The sequence below is a fragment of the Sturnus vulgaris genome, chromosome Z, assembly GCF_052056855.1.
Source record: "Sturnus vulgaris isolate bStuVul1 chromosome Z, bStuVul1.hap1, whole genome shotgun sequence".
Lineage (NCBI taxonomy): Eukaryota > Metazoa > Chordata > Aves > Passeriformes > Sturnidae > Sturnus > Sturnus vulgaris.
In genome coordinates, this window is record NC_142283.1 from 64,952,908 (window position 1) to 64,969,386 (window position 16,479).

Here is a 16,479-nt window from a genome sequence, read left to right on the forward strand (position 1 = left end):
ATTAAGTGGAAGCTGAAACTCCCCTGGTCTGTGGCTAAAGCAGTGTGCTGGATCCTCAGCCAGCTGCCAGTGTGGTGGGAGATTGTTTCTTCTGCCATGGACAGTGTTCCACAGTTCTCAGGGTTGCCGGGGAGGGGAAGACTACAGGAAGGGAAGGGATCATGTGTGGCTTCTCATTTATTGCACTCCATGCAGCACTGTGCCCAGCACATCTGCTGTGGGACTTGGTGAAATGAGCAGTGGAAGACAGCAAGCTGCAGAATTGGATCAAGCACCTGTCTTGTACTGAGGGAGATGCTCCTAGCTGTGAAGAAGTGAGGTGGTATGTTTAAAGGCCTGCAGGAAAGGACTACATAGGTAGAGCTGGCCTTACAGCTGCTGGGTCCAGCTAAAGCACCACCTCTCCTGTTCTGCCTAAATTACAGAAAAAACTTTAAACTTACATTGTGGGCCTCAAAATGCACATTTTGCTCCTTCATTTAGAGCTGTTCAAACTATGGCTGTTGTAATGAAGCAGTGCTGGGTAGTCAGCAGTTAGTCAGCACAAGCCTTGAATTTGGATTCAACCATGAGTGGTTAGATGGTCAATGGCAAGGTGAAAAGCTATTGAAAGAACAGATGCCTGAATTTTGTACAAGACTTCCCTGCCATTTTCTAATGTTTCAAACTGATTAAGCTTTTTATTAGTTTTGATCCTAGAATTTGCCTGCAGCAGAGCCCTTGTTTCAAAGACTTATGAGTGCAGGTCTAATTTAACACTGATTAACACTTAACACTAATTTGTTCACCTAGGTTGTATATGTGTCAGACTTCTTCAAAGTGAGAGGGTGTACATTTCAACCAAAAGAAGATTCTCATACAACCCTACATGAGACGCCAACAAATGGAAATCACTTTGGTAGCAATCATCAACCATGAAGAATGGCCCACATCACCTACACTGCTCTGAAAGAAAACAATTTCACAAGTCTAACTCCATAATATAAGTAATTGCCTTTAAGGGACTGCTGCTGCTCTTGGATGCTCACTTCACCTGTATATAGTAACATCTACCACAGTTATTGTACATCTAAACTTTAAATTTCTGTTGGTTCAAGCTCTTGCTTAGAAGAAAGCTATTAAAATTGTAAATTTTTATTGAAAACTGTAACAAGTTATATTACATACACTGCTGTTTGTACATGCCTTGTTGAATCAACTGTGGTTTAAGTAAACACCATTAAAAGGAATTACTTGATATGGAAGCCACATGTGACACTGATGAATTTGTTCCATCATGTCAGTATAGTTTCTGGAAGACATCTGCTCTTACAGATAAAGACTTGCAGCAAACACAATATCTCTCTTGATTTTTGTGATCCCTATTAAGAAGGAAAAAAATATTAGTATCTAAGAGTCTTAACTGACACAACCACTATTTAAAGTATAGTTACAAGCATGTTATAAGTACTAAAGGGAAGTCAGTGCACATCCATTTTTAGCCACCCTTTAAGTCAAACTTTGTAATAAAGATGTTATCTGGAAAAGTAACAGCAATGGTGCTGTTTACTATGAAGTCAACATTACAAAAGTATTCACCTTCAGCCATCACTACCTGTGCAGCTCCTTTCCCCATCACTTTTTCTTCTAAAATTGCTTAATGTACTGTGAAAGTGAAATACATACCCTCTGCAAACTTATTTTCCAGTTCTGTGTTCCCAATGGCTTTTGCAGCCTGGCACATCTGCCGAAGCAGTTCTTCTAGACGCCTCATGCAACGAATTATGCTACCTGTACGAAAGAGCAAGGGAAAACTTTGTGCCATATCATGTAACTGGTCCTGAATTATTCAAAGTCATAGTTCCTTCTACATCCCTGTTCAATTTATCTAGAAGCCAAATGTCTTAAACTTAGTTTCTGTTTGCACAGTTTCTGTTTGCACAGTAAATTTCTCTGTGAGGAATTGCCTTGAAGCTGTTTCCAAATGCTTGTCCTTTCTACCATCTTTACAGTCTCTAATATCTAATCACACTACTTTCTGGGCTGTTGAGTAATTCCTAGCTAATTTTTTCTTTCAAGTACTTGTTAAAACTTCCTCAAAAGCCATAGAGCATTAGGAGATGCACAAATTCACTACTTCAAAAACTACCACAGGTATATTTTGGGATTGTTTTTATAAGCCTTAGTTCTTTAGCTGGCAAAGGCAGTAAAACAGTAAGTGATCTATCTTACTACTCCTATCCTACACAAGAGTCCATGGACCACTCTGCTATTCCACTGCATGGTTACAGTAACACACACAAGTATCTTGCCACAGCTCCTACACTGCAACCCAACACCCATTTGTTAATTATTACTAATTTATCTCCTCTTTGAACTTTCCTCATAGCTCAGCCCAAGTCACTGCTACAAATTTCACAAAACAACCCTAAATGCTTCTGCTCTTCTGGCTACAAGCAGACAGTATCGTGTTTGGTCATTTCCTCCAGCAGCAGCTCCAACAGTCAAAATAACTGTAGGCAAAATAACTGTTATTGGGAGAATATGGAAAGAAGGGCTTGAGAGCAGCCCTGCTGAAAGGGGGTGCTGCTGGATGACACGCTCTGTATGACCCATCAGTGTGCACCTGCAGCCCAGAATGCCAATTATATCCAAAGCAGTGTGGCCAGCAGGGCAAGAGAGGTGATTCTGCCCCTCTGCTCTCATGAGACCCCACCTGCAGTGCTGCATCCAGCTCTGGGATCCCCAGCACAGGAAGGACATGGACCTGTTGGAGCGAGTCCAGAGGAGAGCCACCAAGATGATCAGAGATGGAACAGGTCTCCTTTGAGGGCAGGCTGAGAGAGTTGGGGTTGTTCAGCCTAGAGAAGAGAAGGCTCCAGGGAGACCTTATTGTGACCTTTCAATACATGGAAACATTCAAGGTCAAGTTGGATGGGGCTCTGAGCAACCAAATTTAGGGGAAGATGTCCCTGCTTGCTGAAGGGGGTTTGGTCTATACAACCTTTCTATTACCCACTTCAGGCATAATATCTGGGAAGAAAATCAATATGAAAAGAGCATTGTTCAAAGCTCTTGGGAAAGTGAGATATGATAAAGTAATGCTTCTCCACTAAAAAGCATTCATAGGGCCTCACTAGGCCATGTCAATTTCTACAGTGAGAATATTTTGTGTAAGAGCAGCAGTGTGTAGAACCTGTTGCAATGACACAAGATGGAAAAATCCACACATAGCCTATTGAGCACAGAGCACACACCAACACAAGTGACCTATGGGCAAACTGCCCCGAGCACGGCTGTGCTGCACTGTGGCAGGCCCTGGCTCAGCTGTCAAAGATCCTGCTCGTCTCTATTTACAAGGCTGACCCCGACAGCCATTCCAGGGAGTTCTCCTTTACAGGCAGCGTAGCTGGGCTTGTTGCAGACATAGTTTTTTTGCAAGAAAAAGAAAACTGCAGTTTTAAAATGAATTACTATTGTTTATAGTTCCATAAAGCAGGAGTTGGTCTGCAGTTAACAGGATACTTAGCTCAGTGTTCTTTCCTAAAGGTTTTCAAAAGCTGCTCTTATTTTTATTTCTTCCTAACACACACATTTTGGCTTACAGACAAGGGATTTTCATTAGCAAATCAATCCTACTCCCCTTTGTGGCAAACACACTTGTTCTTGGAACACTCAGGCTTATTTTGTATTCTGATTTTCTTTGAAATCACTGCAGTAACTTGGATAACCAAGGTAAACTAATCTGGGATTTAGGAATACCACAATCCACTTAAGACACACAAAACCAACAATGGATGCCTGAAGCACTTTCCTTTCTATTGGACAAAGCACAGAAAACCAGCCTACTGAAAGTTAAGGGAAGAATCATGCATTAACCCCTGTTACAAGAGCTGAGCTTCTCAAAACAGGCCACTAAGATCTAATTTTGAGGGAGCTGGCACTATTGAGTAGAACAAAACTGACTGTCTTAGTACAAATGTGGTAAATGGAAAATGTTACTGCTCAGTGTATTCTGAACATTCAAGTGTCAATGTAAAACAAGCCAGCTGCTTTGATGTTCCACATACTCAGGGTGTCTCCACAGCAAATGGAAGGCTCAGATACTCATTGAAATAGGAGGAATCTGCTGACTGCATAAGCAAAGACAAACAGGATTTGTGTTGCTCAAAAGCAACTTTCTTTAGGAAGTTCCTGGGTTTATGCACTGGATTACATACATGAATTATGTGCATGAATTCCCTTGTTATAAGGGAATCTGCAAACCTTTGCAAAGAAGAAAACAGCATTTGAGAGAGGCAGCAGTGACAGTACCAACTTCAAAGAGGAAGACTTCTAAGACTGGTGCCTCCATCCTACTCTTCACAACTTCCAACAGGCTGGTTTTTCATTCTGGTTTGACCTTTTCATTCTTGTTTGACAACCCTTTGGATGGTTTGTTTTTACAAAATACCAGGGCTGTAAATCATACTTTTTAAAAGTGAAAATGAAGTATTCTTCCTCAAGGAGCAGTTTCTAGTACTCCAATTTTAGGAACCAAATTAATCCACCTGACACGTTATACCTAGGCTTTGCAACTATCTCCATTGCACTGCTGTGCAAAACTATTCAAAAGAGACCTGGTGACCACTTCTCACTTCTGTCATCATTAAGTCAGCAGGAGGACTTGGTTATACCAACTGGTTTTACCAAATAAATAAAAAGCTTTAACTAAAATGAGGACAAGTGCAAGAGCTGTACTTCCTGATGACAAGCATTTGGAACATGTGTTTTCCCCCCTTAACTAGAAAAAGTAAGCATTACTTTTGTTGTAATGCTTAGAATTTGAGTTTTATAGAAAGTTTTTAGAATATAGAAATATCCCTTTAAAAAAAACCTTAGATTCTAAATCATCAAGAGTGTGTAAGAATAAATTAACATATATAGTAAACAATTTTTTCCCCACTTGATTTTAGCCATACAGATGCTTGAATACATCTGAGTTTACTATAAGGTTATTCAGTATTACCATTCCCTGTTGTAGAATTACCTTCTAAAGAACAACTGATTAGCCTACCTTCAAAGACATCAGTCATTTTGCAGATGTGAGCAAAGTTAGCTCCATTTGCCCATGTATACACAACATCCATTAGGTTGGGTCTGAAGGAATTCAAGTAATTTTCTTCATCAGTTTCCAGTTTTGCTTCTGCTGACACCTTGGCAATTCTTTTTGCACACTCCTTTAAAACAAAATATTTTATATGTATAATGTATTTAATCAAAGTAAATACTTAACTGACAAAAAGACATGCACATTATTAGGTATGGCATTAAAAGAATGAAGTTTCATTTCTAGGGTGAAATTTCTCAGAATCAAAAAGTAAACCACTGTTTACATGCAGTCTGCCTGCACTAAATCTACAGTGTAGCAAGCAAGCTTATAAAACTTTTAGAGGCATGTCCAAAATTAGCATAAAGATTTCTTGCAAACCGTGTAACATATTACACATTGCAAAATCACAACCAGTGCCAGCTGAATTCACTGATGATCCAAAATTAGATCTTTGCTGTGCACTTATTATACATTACTCATGAGATTTGCTCTTGTTAACATTAACCCTGAGCTCAGACGGATTTCTAATTACCTGCATTTGCCGAAGTGGTCCTGCCAACTGTTCAGTCAATTTTGGCATTTCACTGGACTGAAAAAGATGACATTAAACAATCTTAAATGCTCCCATACATTTGCTCTATACCAAATTAAATGAAAAACAAAAGTTCAGTGCATGATACTACCATCCTAGATTATTCCAGTAACTTCTCAAACCTGTTACCGAACACTGAAATTGCTGAATTCCCCAAATGTTTGCTTCTCAAACTAAATCAGAACACGAGATCTTTCTGTATAATACCAACATTATGAAAATCAGCACCTACTTTCTGGATGTTTCTAAAATTCTCTCTATTTGGCTGTATCACAGTTTTGAACTGGCAAATGAACTGCCATTAACTACTTTGACAGTTACAAGTTCTTCTTTAAGAATACAAAATGTTTTGAATAACTTAAGCATCAGTGACAATATATGAAAATATGGCTTTTCAAAATACAGGAACATCTTTATGCCCTAGCTGTTTAGACTCAAGTACTACTGTTGAGTGAATCCCAATATTCTAATTAATAACGGCTTACCTCAATTTCCTGTCTACTAACAAATGAAATGCATTAGCATCCGCCGCTAATGGTTTTTTTCCATATTTAGAATCAACATGATTGATACATCTTGCTAACTACTTGCAAATACATTTAATATGGCAGTTTACTTATACTAACTTTCTGGGGTGATACTAACCTTGTATACAGCTTGCAGGTGGGAAAATAACATCTGATATTAAATGCCCATGCTTTTCCTTTTTAAAATATACAGTCTGATTTTAACAGCCTTTTTTGGTATCAATTCCATGTGATACTGTTATTTTGATCAATGTTCAAGGGGATTGACCATGTAACATAACACAGACACATCTGAGAATTAAATACACACTCACCCCAGAGTTCTAGGGTGCAGTTATTGTTGAGCATCTTCTTGAGATAATCATTCTACATTTTAAATTATATGGAAGGGGGTGCATTAACAGCATCACATATGCTGAGAATCTATTAACACTGCTTCATTGCAAGAGCAAGGCTGCAATTCACTAAGTTCAGCATGAGTTCACATCAAACACTTTAGGAAATGCTAAAAACTGAAATGGTTCATATGGTTATAACCAATTTCTGCAACTGAATTAAAAACCATATTGTTAGAAGACAGGAATGTCTAGAATTCTTGAAGCAGTAACTCACATTCTCTTGAAACACAAAACAGCTGAGTAGTGCAGTTGCCTGTTCTGCAGACAAGTCATTGAAGAGACCATTGAACATCATTTCTGTCAGGAGTAGTTCATCAGCACTAAAATAAAGAGAAGGAAGCTTAGGGGAAAGACTTACTGATAGGTAATTTTTAAATGAAGAACTATTATTTGTGATGCAACTGGATAGGGATAAAAAAAGCAGCATCTTAATTTTACTGTCGGGGACACCAAATACACACACACACAAATATATTTGCTTTTTAGGGGGAATGCTAATAAGAGACTGCAACAGTATTTTAAAGAAAGTAAATGCATTTACTGGACTACAATAAAACTCTCCTGGCAGATCATATGAGTTAGTATGAATAGTTGATTTAGTCAGTTTTTATCAGACAGAATATCAAGAGATCAGAAAGAACCAAGGAGTCAGGCAACTTAGAAAAAGGATTAAGACTAGTACTGCTGCTGCTTAGAAAAGATTCAACTGGGTATTTCCAAAATACTGAAGAAAGGAACAAATTTGCTTCAATTAACTTGAAGAATAAAGACTTAATCATGAATTATAAAAGTAAGTGCATGATGCAGATACAAAATCCAAATATACTTATTTGGATAAAACACCAAATTTTTGGTAAGACCAGCCATCTATTTTTAGAGTTTATCAAAAAAATGCATAGGATGGGGGGAAAACAAAGTAGGGTCTTTTTTAAAAGATATATAACTCAAACAGTTCTAGACAATCAGGAAGTAGATAAAATTCTGATTCAGCTTCCCCACTTGCTATCGAATTTTGCAAGGCAATTAGCTATGAAAGAAATATCAGTAGTAGCTTTCAAGCTTACCTGTAAGACAAGGAGTACACAGCAGTCAGTGTGACTTTTAAAAATATAAAATCCTATCAAAATCTGAGTTACTGTAAGATATTCAAGTCTGATTCATGATTTTGTCATCTTTTTCAAAATATATGTACCTGATACATGTATTACAGTAAAATTCATCACTTCATGGATTCCTATGGAAGCAATTTTGCTCTTTTCCAAACCCGTCAGGGACTTGGTAACTGGTGACAGTCATTGCTAGGCTCAATTGTGAGTGATTGGACCAACAGTCCTGGTTCAGCGTCAACCACAGAAACCAAGACCTTCCCCTCACGCAATGTACAACATTAAATGAAAACATGCTATTACCTAAGCCAGGCACAAAATAGCCATTGTTTTGGAATTTTCATGTCTACATTTTAATTTTAAAATCCATTGTATTTTATCCTTAACTTGTTAATGTTACTTATACTGCTGCATCAGTATATTACCTTTATTACACAGAACAGAGTGTCTGAAGAACCCTTTTTCTAATGGTCTTAAAACTTTAAAATATAAACATTATGTACTAATTTCAGCAAGGACAAAGAAGTGTATATTCACGACAATGAATAGTTTGCACAGAAGCCAGTTACCTGCTGATTTCACAAGCAACACGTCCTTTCATCTCAATAACATCTGAAGACGTGGCAAACCCCAGTCTTCTCAAAACACGCTTGCGGCATTTGAGTTCATCCATTTGCAGGACAGTTCTGGCTTTCTTCAATTCTCGCTTTGCTACTTTAATATCCATAGCAATCTAGGGGGCCAGAAGGAGAGGAATTACACCTTGCAGGTTTAACAGGCGCAACTGTTTTAAAGACATTGTTTAATTTACATGAAGGCCTCAGAACAATGGTTTATGAGCATACTACTTGACTAGTTGATTTGCCCAAGTCTTCTAAGAGGAAGGTTTAAACAAATTTAATAACAGCAACAACAACAGTAATTAAAAAACTCAACTCCGTTTACCCACAGAAACCTGTGATAAGCGTGGGAAGTTAAGCTATTTACCCACAGTGGGAAACAAACCAAACCAACCCACACTAAAAAGACAAAGAAATAGTCCTCTATTGAGAAATGAGCACTCATCTGAGACCTATTCTAAGTCTCAGCTAAACAATTGTTCAATGAAATGTAAGCCAAAGGCATTTTCTGCTAGAACTTCTCCAGTGGCTTGCAGTTCATCACAGTTACTGTCTACATCCTTACAGCAGACACTCTCACAGAAAGCTGCTTGGTCCATCAGGTCTTACCACATGGAACTCTGTACTGCCCATACCAGAACCACCTCACTTCTGTGAAGTGGCTCCTGGAGATCCTGTTTTCTCAAGCAGCAGAAAAACTTGAGAGCTGGTTTTATGCACAACCGATTACAGTCTAAGAGGGTACAAATCTATATAAAGTCCATTGCTTCCTTCATTGCTTCCAGGCTGAGGGTCAGCTCAGGAAGCAGAGCACAATGATTTCCCTGGCACACTTGTCAAGCTAATAAGCCCCATGAATTCAACCTAGGTTTGCACAAGTGTATTAAAAATTATCTATGAAGACTTTTCCTATGCTGCATTGTGCTACGTCTATTCAGTGAAAAAGACCCCGGTAACCTTCTAATTCCTGAAAACCTCCTCTGAAGTTTTCTTTTCAGACATACTTTGCATCTGTACCAATGACAGGCCATTCTGTTAGTGGGATTCAAAAATTTTAAAGGGTTGATTTGGGTTTTGCAAATAAAAAGAAAAGCAAGTAAGAAGACAACCTCCCTCCTCCCTCTGCAGCTAAACACAAAGTTATTTGGTTTGTATCTTTACCTGTGCTTTTTTTTCACAGAGTTTGTATATGGTTTCCAAGTTTGGATCATTGTGAAGAGGATGTGAATACATCCTATGCTCAAATGCCTCTATCTTTTGGATTACTTTTTTCAACCCTTGGTCTTTGATGCCCATGTCATCAATAGGGTCTAGTAACGGAACTCCATCAGGAAACCGTTTCTGTACTTCCTAAAATGAAAAAAAAAATTTAGATTAGTACCAGCAAAATAAACCACATTTTATAAATAAGCTGGCATAACTATAGAGACACAGGAGGCTGTAATAGAAGTTACATAATGTTTCAGCAGTTTCCAAAATCAGTTTAAAATGACCCGACAAGGAGAAAACAATTGACATATACTGTGGCTTCCAACCCCTTTAAAGAATAAGGCTGAAGATGTGATAGAAACTTTATACAAATTTATTTAGAACAAGTTGCCTTGGGTTGAACAGTACCTCTCTAATCAGCACAGAGTGCTTACAGAGCCTAGTGGAAACTTACCTGTACAGATTTTAACACACTTTGCCTGTTATCAACAGGCCTCAAGTCTTTAGGTATGTACAGTCGGACACTGCTGATAGCTGAGACAAGATGCACCAAAACAGGAACAACCTATCAAAGACAATGTAGCAACTCATAAATCAGTAAAAAACATCTCTTATTACTGTCCATAGCAAAACTTTTTCAAGGGAGAAGGAAAACTTAGTGCTCAAAGTCATAGCAGTGGGTAAAGGTGTGTTAGAAAGCAAGAAAATCGGGCTAATGACCTAAAGTATTCATAAAGAAGAGTAATTGTCAAAAAAATCTGAATGCATTTACATCTGGAGAAAGACTACAACTGAAAACAAAACAACAGCTTTTCTATTACCTTGAGCCTTACTTGCTGGAATACCTCTTCTGATCCAAACCAGGCAAATTGTCATTTACTTAACTAAGAATGCTACCAGCAGAGAACATCAAGCCAGAAAATACTTCTTCCCAAGTATGACAACCATCATGACACCATGAAGAATCAATACTGCATTAAACTCCAAGGTTTAAATGGAGTTTATGAGAAAAAACCTGCAGATAAACTGCCACTGATCTGAAAATTGCAGTAATTTGTCTTGATACAGGGTTTCAAACTAAAAATTTTAAGTAATGCAAATATTTTCAATAAAAAAATTTCAATTGAGTTTTAGAATGAGAGAGTTTTGCAAAGCTGTCCAGAGAGGTGGTTGGAGTCACCATCCCTGGAGGGGCTCAAGAACCAACTGGATGTGGCACTTGTTCTATGATTTAGGTGACAAGCTGGTGTTCAAGGGTTGGACTCAAGGATCTCAAAAATCTTTTCCAGCCTTAATAATTTTAAGAAATAGAAAAGGGATTATATTCCTAGAGACAAGATACTGCTTTAAAAAAAGTATCTGTCAAACAATACTACTAAAAATATATTACTTTAATTTATTAAGAAAGCAGAGTTAGGTTACAGATTCCTTCTCTTCCTTAAACGCATCAGTCCATCTTTCAGCACAGTTTGCAAATGGTTTGGAAATGAAGATTTGAGAAAGTTTATAAGGAACTACAGAGAAAAAAAAACACAACAAACCTGCATCTCTCCTCTCTCATCAGGTCTGGCTGGCTTTGCAGACTCAGTAGCAGAATTTTTCAAACTATCTTTGCTGCAGTGCAGGAGCACTTCAACTACATACAGTGGATCCAATTCACCAGAATTTGGCTGTTGAGGGTACAGAAAAAGAGCAGGTCTGTAGCAGCTATTTTAAAAAACAAGGAGGAATGAATGAAAAATGCATGATTTCTCCAACATTAAAGGTATGAAATGAGCTATGTCTCTTACGGAGTATCAGGTCAGTGTTGCAGTACATTCTGAAACCCCACACTGGTTTTGGAAGATCCCTCCCACCAAAAAACACACTTCAGAACATTAACCTCCCCCATCCTCCCTTGCCAGAGTAGCCTGAAGTCTTCTTGAAGCTGTAGGTGCATCTGCATTTTCTTCTCTACATAGCTTGTTCGAAGTAAGCCAGAATGTTTAAAAACTGCAATGCATGTTTGCATCATGCTAGCGGTACTGAACTTAGCATTTGAAAAAAAAACCAAAAAACAACCCAAAATTTAGAGGCTCTCTTTCATTTGCAGGTTTGCAGGTTCAAGCTTTCATGCACAACGAAGACCACCAAAGACTCTTTCAAGTATAACAGCCTGTATCTGTGGCAAGAGAAAGCTATGCCTTGCAGGCTGCATCTTTATACGCCCTAAATTGCACCAGTAATATCTGACGTTCATTTAAAGAACACAAGCATGTAGATGTGGTGGTTAAAGACTACAGTTCACAAGGCCACAACCTTCTTCATATACTGCTTTTAAAAAGGCTGGCAGTAGTTATTTGACTGGCTCAATATACACTAGGGTTGCTCAAATACACTCCTACTACACACAAGTATTTTTAGGACTTTGAACAGACATAAGTTATAACACAAAAGGTAGACATCTTTTAAAATACCATGTGTAAGCTTTCTGAATTCTGAGATCAGAATTTTAAAATACCCACATGCACCAGATCAGTATCCAGCCAAAGCCAGGGAAGGCATAATGCTGGCTTAAATGAAGTAGAGACTAAACTCATAGCTGCACAAGTGTGCTATAAAAAGTATTAGAATTGGAGATGTCCAGAAAATTATGATATTTCTACCTGTGATTGTATTGTAAACTTACTAATAAAGCAGGAGTATAAAAATCATTAACATCTGCTGCTAATACTACTCTCTTAAGTTTACATATACCAACAGCTTTTAGACAATGCTGACTAGATGTGGCTCAATCTGCAACTGCTTTTTGAATGTGTACTGTTTCCTTCCATGAGTTTCCTACAACAGCATAGGTACTAAACCCTTGAACAGCAACAGACATTTCTGTATGCAAGAATAAGAGGAAACTAGAACCCTTAAAACACTTGTTAGCCACAGACTTCTGTGTCCTATCAAGTTCAAATGATTCTTTGATTCATGCTGCATCGATTTACATGTTTCAATGGCAAAATTAAGCCCTTTTTGGCAGAGTACTGCAAGATTAGTTAAATTCTTAGGATTTTAGATTTGTCCTGAAACATCTCTTACATCAAGTGCCTGGAAACAAACCAAGAAAAGAAAGATGATCATGCTCAGGAACCAAGAAGGATAGCACATGTAACAGATTCAGAGTCCCAGATTAGTAACATCAAACTTACTGAAAATCCAGTGACCACAACACAGCACTAAAACAGGTGTTTATGTAATGAAGATTATAAATATACAAGGATTATAATAATCTAAACAGAAAAGATAGAATTGCAGCATCTCAAATTTTGGTATCAATAATTTCTAAGAAACAAGAATTTAATGTCTGGAATCAGGGATCTGATGATATTGACGATCAACAGCACAACAGTATCACTAGCTTACTGCTGGCACAATCCAGTGTAAATAAAATTGCTTATTTAGAAATATTTAGGTTTTTTATTAATTCCAAAGGACACAAGTATTTTGCTGCCTACTATAATGATGAATATAGAGCTAGCACCCCTGCTTGAGATAAATTCTGTTCTGAACAACAGTAGATAGGAAAGTGCTATTTGCATTGGCAGTTTTGTGGAACACGGATTTATGAAGTTATAATGGAAAAGCATCTACACAGAATTAGTAATAAACATAACTGACGTTGACTCATGCATTTGCTTTCACAATGTGAAGAACAAGGAGTATTAGGTAAAATAATACCGACATATTACCCTAAATTAATTATTAATTACATGAATTTCTCATTAGAAAAACTATTTAATTAGAAACTGATAGAAGAAAGAAACGAAACTAGTAATATAGACTGAATTCAACATAATTCCTAAATGCAAACCCAAAGAACCGTTCAGCTTAGAAGTGGATGAAGGTTTAAAGATACAGCATAAGTAGTATCTTTTAAGTACTAAGTATACTTGTATACTTTAAATAATAATGGGGAATGACATTTGTGTCTGAGGACAATAATGCATGGAGTAGATACTAAAATGGGTAAACAACAACTTCAAGTAATTTATTTTACCTCTTCCAATAGAAACTTGTCTTTTCATTATAAGTTACATAGCCTTAAGTTTGTTCCTTAACTTCCAGCACCTATTGTCATTCTTTCCACACACTCAGAAGGAAAAATTCAACCCAGCTGCTAGAATGACTTAATGAAAAAAGTGCTGCTGGAGCCACATCCATCTCTTGCAAAACAGACTGTAATTTCAAAGCTAATGTTCAAAGCCAAAAGGTTTATACAACAGTGAGAGAGGCCAGGTAGGGAAGGCAAATTATATATGTGAATAAAATATGACACAGATAGAAGAAATGCCTCCAAAATGACACAGAAGATGGCAATTTTACAGAGAAAGCTGGGACTATGGGGCAATCTGGCTTATTACTTGTGTGTCTCTATGAGAAAAGTAATCTACAAGCAAAGATTTTAGCAACAGCAGAAACAGCCCAGTTTTTCAACTTGAAAAAGAAATACAACTTTCAAAAGGAAGATGGAAAACAAAACAAAATCTCTTTTAATAGATTCTGTATGAACACATTTTTCTCATTTCCTCTTTAATGAATATATATTAGAAAAGCACCAAATGGTGCCACAACAAACAGGCACTACCAGAACTTAAAGACAAGTTTGCTTTTAGACCTAGCAGGTAAAGAAAATGGTCTCCTGATAAAATTATAGCAAAAATGTTACCACAGAAAAATATGGTTTTAACTTAGGTTTTCATTAACAGAGTAGAGGAGCTGGTCAAAACATTTCTGAAAGGGAGACCAACACAGCATTTAAGGGTTATGCAGAGACCAACTATGAAAATGCATTTCAGAAAGTCTGGCTTCTATTGCATCACTGCCCTCTGTCTTTTCTTCCAAATACCCTCAGATTAATTTCTATTGTTTTGCTCTCTTTGTATTTTTATTTTCCAACTCTATGGCAACGCCTCAGAGGACAAGCAATTCCATGTCTCAAGCACTAATTTAGGACTCAAGGCACAATTTGACAGTGTCAAGTCTTCCACTGCTCTTAGCCTTCACTAAGGGCTCCTATAGACTTTGAGACGAAACAACACAGTATCTTTCTCATGAACAGCTTAAACTAGCACTGGCAATGTCCCAGAAACAACTTGGTCTGAAACATTTTCAGTGCTATGTAAAAGCAAGCACTTCTTCCACAAATACATTAGAAGTTAAAAATTGAACACAAGACTTGGGAGTTTTCTCCATCTTCTACAGCTTCACTTCTTTACACTTTCACTTCAGGAAGTTCAGAGCTTTTTGTAAGTTTGGGGTAGAAGAATTATTTTTGCCTTTGAAATCTATAAAGAAATAGGCGATTTATCTTGCTTTCAGAAAAACCAGTCAGGTATATACTTTGGTAATGGAGGGAATGTGTATTTTACCTTAACATTTGACTTCTTAGAGAAATTAACAACCACTCCCCATCCGTAGTCATCACCTTCATTCTTCACCTGGAAATATTACAAGACATTACAACATAACATATATAACAACATCCTAGCAAGCACAATTCTGTGTATTTTTTGATACTTACAACAGCAGTCGTGGACTACTATTATTCATGAAAACAGTATTTATTTTAATGCATGATTGAATGCTTAGCAAAGAAACACAAGTCAAAACTGATACTTAGTGTGACGTGTAATTTTTCGAGATGGTAAAGTGGCAGACACAAATGAACCTTGCAAATTCCACAAACAGGTAGAAATGAAAAACAAAACAAAAGAAAAATCAAACTACCTTTACCAGTCTTCCTGGCTGTAGAAAGGGCAAGCAGTACTTTGGTTTGTGAATATACTCTTCAATATCTTTACCCAGTTTTGCAAGCTGCTGGCGGATTCTGTAGTATATCACCACACTTTCTTCATTGGGAATCACTATTTTGTTGTACTGTGCTTCCAAATTATTGACTCCTTTAATGAAAAGTAACATCGCATGGAAATTAATAGCTTCACATAGAATGAGGAATCAGTGTTTCACATTTAGATCTCTTTGACTAGCATTTTGTGACCATTTTTAGTATTAATTTTTTACTCACAATAACCTGTTCTTTGGAAAGCTAGAAATCTGCAAATTTGTCCACTGAATTACACTTATAGAGAATTAAATACCAGTATTGTTTTCTTAAAATAAAACAAGCTTGAGAAACTGGAAAAGGCTCAACACCCAATTATGCACGAATAAGTGATCTAGGTTTGCACAGAAGTCACATTAAAACTTGCAATGATTTTGTAGAAAGGTATTTCAATGCCTACCAATGCTTTTTATCTCCTCCTACAAAAATCAGATTTCCCAAAGACACCTTCTAAAACTATGTGTTTCAACAAGAGGGGAGTTGTTAGATGTTCTTCCTGAGCTGTTTTAGGCTCTGATTTTTCAGTTGAAAATCAGTATTTTCTTCCTGCAGTATTTTCATACCTTATTTAGGCAAATCAGTTTTGATTCTAAGCAATATGATTCGTTCTCTCATTCTGGTATTACCATCAGCAAACAAAAACAAAGAATAGATTATAAAAAAATCTCCACCAACTCATCTCTTCCTCTCTACCAACTCATCCTCTTATTTTTGAAGGCTCCTAAGTGGCTGGGAAATCCCACCTCACAGGGACTTTAGAGACAACTCAGGAAGTGCTCCTTATTTTTACCTGCCAGTTTTTAAAAGAAATAAGCCATCCATTCACACTCATGGCATAATTTCTTCCTTAGTATAAGTAGCGAATTCTCTCCTTTGTGTTTTTAATCGCAGCTGAAATTATTATAAAATTCTAATGCCCAGTATGGTGCCCAAACTGAAACAGTGCAAGAACTATGAAAAATGTTCTTCAGCTCCATTTTTCTATTTAAACAGCAATGCTGGAATGACAGAACAAAGATCTAGGAATGCCAACTGGAATAGGGAAATAATGGAATAAATACTGTATTTAACTAGTACTGCATCT

At 37.2% G+C, this 16,479-nt stretch overlaps 2 protein-coding genes across 5 annotated transcripts in view; one reads left to right on the forward strand and one right to left on the reverse strand.

Annotated features, from left to right (window-relative positions):
• PLPP1 (phospholipid phosphatase 1) overlaps positions 1–1,244 on the forward strand; it is a 62,791-nt gene extending 61,547 nt beyond the window's left edge. For both annotated transcript variants that reach the window (XM_014887011.2, XM_014887012.2), the window contains exon 6: positions 793–1,244. In XM_014887011.2, coding sequence (XP_014742497.1) covers positions 793–918 — 126 coding nt within the window. In that variant the 3' untranslated portion in view covers positions 919–1,244. The remainder of the gene's footprint in view (positions 1–792) is intronic.
• MTREX (Mtr4 exosome RNA helicase) overlaps positions 1,119–16,479 on the reverse strand; it is a 41,589-nt gene continuing 26,228 nt past the window's right edge. Inside the window, exons 17-28 of one of the 3 annotated variants that reach the window (XR_015799274.1) lie at positions 15,281–15,453; positions 14,923–14,991; positions 11,065–11,193; positions 9,978–10,088; positions 9,476–9,664; positions 8,264–8,427; positions 6,803–6,908; positions 5,604–5,660; positions 5,036–5,198; positions 2,696–2,840; positions 1,666–1,770; positions 1,119–1,361 (exon numbers count right to left, since the gene is read on the reverse strand). Coding sequence is in view for 1 of the 3 variants with exons in the window: in XM_014887010.2 (XP_014742496.2) it covers positions 1,309–1,361; positions 1,666–1,770; positions 5,036–5,198; positions 5,604–5,660; positions 6,803–6,908; positions 8,264–8,427; positions 9,476–9,664; positions 9,978–10,088; positions 11,065–11,193; positions 14,923–14,991; positions 15,281–15,453 (1,319 nt within the window). In the remaining 2 variants the exon portion in view is untranslated. Of the gene's footprint in view, positions 1,362–1,629; positions 1,771–2,695; positions 2,841–5,035; positions 5,199–5,603; positions 5,661–6,802; positions 6,909–8,263; positions 8,428–9,475; positions 9,665–9,977; positions 10,089–11,064; positions 11,194–14,922; positions 14,992–15,280; positions 15,454–16,479 lie in introns of those variants that run through there. The other 2 variants (XM_014887010.2, XR_015799275.1) reach the window with 2 other exon arrangements.